Raw genomic sequence first — 4,965 nt, 5'->3', positions numbered from 1 at the left:
CAGACCATAAAGCAGGGGATGCTTTAGGGGCGGGGCTACACAGTGATCCAATAGATTGTATTTTGTCTCACCAGCTTCCATGATATTGGAACTAAGCTAACTTAGCACGCGGACACGCTAAACTGAGATGGTCAACATTGTACCTGCTGAACATCAGCATGTTGACGTTCCAGCAGACTCTACGATGCGTTCAGGCACAATATTGAGTGTAGGTCACCCAACACACATTCACTATACTTGTGCATATAAAATAGAAGAAAATAGACTTTAAAAAGACCCAACTGTGTAGACCGCTTTATTGATTAAAATACAAGCAGATCTATTAAATCAGATGAAAAGACTGAGCACAAAGGCCCTCGGCCCTCTCTGTAAAACATAATTAATACACGCTTCTCTTTAATTAAACCTTATTCATAAGCTTTGTTTAATATCCAGACTATTTCATATACCCAGTGCCTCCACATTGGCTCCTGTCAGCAGGGGTGTAGCTAGTTCATCCAATTGAGATTCAATTTAAATTGAACGCATCATAAAATCTCACATTCTCACTTGTGATTTGAATTGATTCATTTCAATCTTCCCAACAAAAAAAAAAGAATAATAGCTATAAAGATGGTTCATGTTGACGTCTGAACTGTCAATCATTCAATCAGACACAATATCACTGAAACAAGAAATAACGTGTTGAGCTTTATGTGACCAACAGCATTAATAACGGCTGCTTCACCTTTCGCTCCATCAGTAGTTGAACCTGTGCTCTTCCTGCAAGCACACATTTTGAGAAGTATTAAATATACAAAGAATAAACCATAAGTAGTCAGTCTTTTGTAACAAAACAGTTTTGACCCAAATGCATTTTTTCAGAATTTGGCCAAAAAACCTTTAAGAAATGCTTTTTATCTTAAAGTATCTCTCTGGTATCTCCAACAAATCCTCATTTCTTGCTCAAACACAACAGGTTGTTTGTCAGCAGCTTCCAGAAGGTTTGCTTTATAGATTTGTTGGTCATCATCCTTAAAATACACCAACTGTAGTCAGACCTATACGACCCAACCCTCCTCCTCTGCTTCCTCCTTAAGGAGGGTGACGGGCTCCATGACACATCACACTACTTCCTACTTGGCTTTTTATGGCACTAATTACTCTGAATATAGTGAACTAAACCTGAACCAGTCACAGGCAGGTAGTGAGAGGAGCCGGTCTTCAGGAACAGTAAAAACTGTGGAGAGTCTTCTCAACATAAAACATGTTTTATATCATTTTTCATCTCCAAATGCAGTTACATTTTAAGAAGCCTGTTTTCAGTCCAATATAACGAGCTTTTGTACGGATACAAAAAACATAATTGAGGAATATAAAGTTGTTGTTTTGTATAAAACCTATTTTCTAATTTGAAGTCAAACTCAAATGTGTTTTTGTTAAACATTAGTCGAAAATTAACATTTAATAAAAAGGGAACATCTGGTCAAAGATGAAGAAGTGTGAAGAAGTGTGAACCTCCAAGTTTTGGTTCTTGACGTTGTTTTGAATATCTGAAATGTGCTAAACATTCAGAAGAGACACGGGTAAGACTGTCAATATCCGCTTTAACTAAATATATTATCGTTGATTATGTTTCCAGCTCACCGCCGATTGTGACAAAACTCAGGTCAAAATGAGTCTCAGTCTGAAGTGTTTCAACGCTTGTGAAGCTCCACAACCATCACACTAAACAGCTTCAGTGCAGCCGAGATCACTGCTGACAGAGTGAATGACAGTCACCACAGAGCTCAGGGTGAGTGTGTGTGTGTGTGTGTGTGTGTGTGTTTCACAGCCGAATGGGAATCCTTCAGATCAACAAATAAACAAAGCAGGCCAGCGTTCCTCCTGTCAGCAGCATCTGCCAGCAGCAGGGAGGATGCTTCGCTTTCTTCTTAATCCTGCATCCACCACAAATAAAAACTCCTTTCGGACATCCTCCATCTGTCTTTATTTTGCTCTGTCTCTCTCAGCCCGTGTCCTCTGCTGTCATGTCCAATTCCTCCCTCTCCTCCCATAAACTCCCTCCATCTTTGTCTCTCCGGATGCGGATTACTTATTTAACCCCCCCAAACAAAATGATTTCACAAGTGGCAACATCTCCTTTAGACCCTTAACAGACTAGAAAATGGAGCTGAAGAGTGGCTCGTCAAATGCACAGCAGTCCGACCTGTCAACCTGCAGGATTGATGTCTTTAAAGAGAAACGTTTTGTCCCATGCTCGCACACCTGAGTCCAGTATTCTACCCCAAGATGAAAAGAGCAAACAAACAGCCTGCAGATGCAACACAGAAAAAGAAGGGAGGATTTACATTCTCATTCGCTCACGTCTTATAAGTCTTCACATGTATAAATAGTTGCTCTCTTTCTTTTGGCTTTAATCTCCAGCAAAAGCTAGGAGGACTGGATTAAATGGTGCTGAGAGAGGAAGAGGAGGAGGAAGAGGAGGAGGAGGAGATGGAGTGCTACTCCCTCTTCTCTTCATCTCTCCTCCAACAGACACAAAAAACCCAATCCCAGTACATCAGCATGTTAAATAAGAGCAGACAGACGGGACAATGACACCAGCTGGGCCACAACAATAGGAAACAAGCAGCATCTCCATCTCCGTCCATCTAAACCGCCCCGTGTGTGTCTGCAGGCTTCTTTGTGGCCTTCACACCTGCATCTCACTTCACTGTGTGTGCTCTGAATATATAAAGAAATAAAAACACATTTCCTCTCTGTTGTATGTTTGCCAGCTTTAATGTGCGCCTGCAGGTGTTTGATGTAAAGACGGACGGCTGCTGTGTGAGGAGACGTCTGTTTGTTCTGCAGTGTTGCTGATTCTTTTATTAATATTCTTATTCTTATGATTGGCCTCCAGACAATAAGAGCTGCTTACCTTCTCGGCTCCTCTGTGTTTCTTGGCCGCCGGCGTGTCGTCATGCTGCCGCCTGACAACAATAGCGCCGCCGCCGCTTTTAACTCCACAATCCAGCGCGCTGTTATTACTCCCGCTGCCGCTGCCGCTGCTGTTGACGTTGTTAATGTGGCCGTTATCTCCCGGGATCCTGGAGTCCTGCGCGGCGCAGTGGCAGTGTCCGGCGCCGTTACGGCAGAGAGGATGCTCGGGCAGGGCGCACGACGGGAGGAAGACGGCGGAGGGAGGAGGAGGAGGAGGCGGCGGAGGAGGAGACGAGCCATCGCCGAGCTTCTCTTTCCTCGTCCGGGCGGGAGGAGGAGCGGCGGCGTCCCTCTCCCGGTCCCGGTCTCTCTTCCAGCCCCGGATCACGTTCTTCCCCTTCCTCTCCTCCTTGCCTTTGGCGCATGTCGCAGGAGAGGCCGCGGGCACTTCGTTGTTGTTGTTGTTGTTGATGATGATGAGACCGCTCCCGCCGCCGTCCGCGTCCCTGCTGACCGCTGAAATCATCTCCACACCTTCTCCACCGACGCTGCGTCCTTGAGCCTCCCGACGCTGCTGCTGCTGCTTACCGACGCTCACCTCTCCTGCAGCCGCTGAGTGTTCCGCCGCCTCCGGTTCCTCTCGTCCCTCTCGACCGGCTCGGCTGCGTTTAAGAGCGGATCTCCTCGGCTCCGACCCGCCGCTGCCGCCGCCGACAGGTCCCCGGGTCTGGAGCGAGGGCAGGGCCGCGTGTCTGTCGGCTGGGCCAGCGGCGCTGGAGGAGGAGGTGATGGAGGAGGAGGAGGCGGTGTGGTTGGGTGACAGCTCCCTGCAGTCCGTCAGCAGCCCTCCGTTCTCCCCGGCTCTCAGGAAACGGTTCATCTCCTCCTTTTTTCCTCGTGTCCTTTGTCGATCTCCACAAGAATCAGCATTCAAGTCATCGTCAGCCCGCCGCAGTGAGGCAGCGAGCAGCGCGCTGCAGGTGGACGCGTGCAGGTCTGGATCAGGCCTGGTCCACCACACAGCACTGGCTGAATGACAGCTGAGGAGTTCAGGTGCATGCTTTTATGTAGCCCAGGTCCCATCTGAAATAAAGAAGTATCCCATAATATCATAATAAAGGTACAACACTGAAGTGAAAAAACACACCTAATCCCAGAAACACTGCAACATTTACACATTTATGTTTTAAAATGAGAACATGTATTAATAAATAATGATTTATTATATGCATTCTATTGTATCTTATTATCTTCTGCCATAATAACAATAATAATAATAGCCTTATATTCTAGTGAATACAGGTTTTATTTCTCTCTAAACGTGAATAATATCTTGACTCAGAAGTCACAAATATAATTTTGAAAAAAACAAATTAAAATAAATGTGATTCCTGTCCGGCCACAGGGGGGCGCTGCTCATGTTTTCTTTATTGTTAAAACATCTCCTCAGGTGTGACTGATTATCCTGTCACTGAAGCGACTCATCCTCCTTTATGGAGATGTACAAGTGGCCCTGATTGGTCACAGGGGGCGCTACAACACCATGTTTACATCACACCACGAGGACAGCAATGGCAACACATTCCTACAATCAGCATTCTTTATGGAAGTTTTGGTAAAACTATAATACAAAGGACATTTTCTTCTTCTTTATCCTTTTATTTTCTGTCCAGTCGAGACTTGAAGGAAATGATCGTCAGGCTTCTTCACGCTTTAATACTCTGACCTTCTAGTACAACAACAGTGTTAAAATAATACACAAACCTTTGCTTAAAGGCTATATGACATCTTTCACCCCGACACAGAAATAAAGGAAAGTAAAGTAAGTCTGTAAATCCAAAGAAGACTGGTTCGCTCATATATCAGTTTAACAAACTATCTGATTTTACAACAAGGCATAAAGTCAACCATTTCCTGGCCAAACACAATAACTACGTTCAAACCAATAACGATGCATCCATGTCACTTTCAAGCTAAAAACAATGCTACTCACTGATGATACCAATGTGTAAACTGTGAAGGAGAGGACGGCATTAGTCCCATGTGGCTGCCTCAGGTGAG

General features: G+C 45.1%; 1 protein-coding gene across 1 annotated transcript; it reads right to left on the bottom strand.

Moving 5' to 3' along the window:
• Positions 1-25: 25 nt before the first annotated feature.
• On the bottom strand, positions 26-4,965 carry LOC116400842 (serine/arginine repetitive matrix protein 1-like). Its single transcript, XM_031878928.1, has 2 exons — positions 4,898-4,965; positions 26-3,987 (listed from the first exon to the last, which is right to left on the bottom strand). Exon 2 carries the CDS (start codon positions 3,782-3,784, stop codon positions 2,762-2,764), a length of 1,023 nt encoding a protein of 340 aa, XP_031734788.1. The 5' UTR covers positions 3,785-3,987; positions 4,898-4,965; the 3' UTR covers positions 26-2,761.

The sequence above is a fragment of the Anarrhichthys ocellatus genome, unplaced genomic scaffold (genome assembly GCF_004355925.1).
Source record: "Anarrhichthys ocellatus isolate YVR2014 unplaced genomic scaffold, GSC_Weel_1.0 scaffold210, whole genome shotgun sequence".
Taxonomy (NCBI): domain Eukaryota; kingdom Metazoa; phylum Chordata; class Actinopteri; order Perciformes; family Anarhichadidae; genus Anarrhichthys; species Anarrhichthys ocellatus.
Note: the sequence above shows the minus strand (reverse complement) of the source record. Positions and strands in the feature narration are given on the sequence as shown.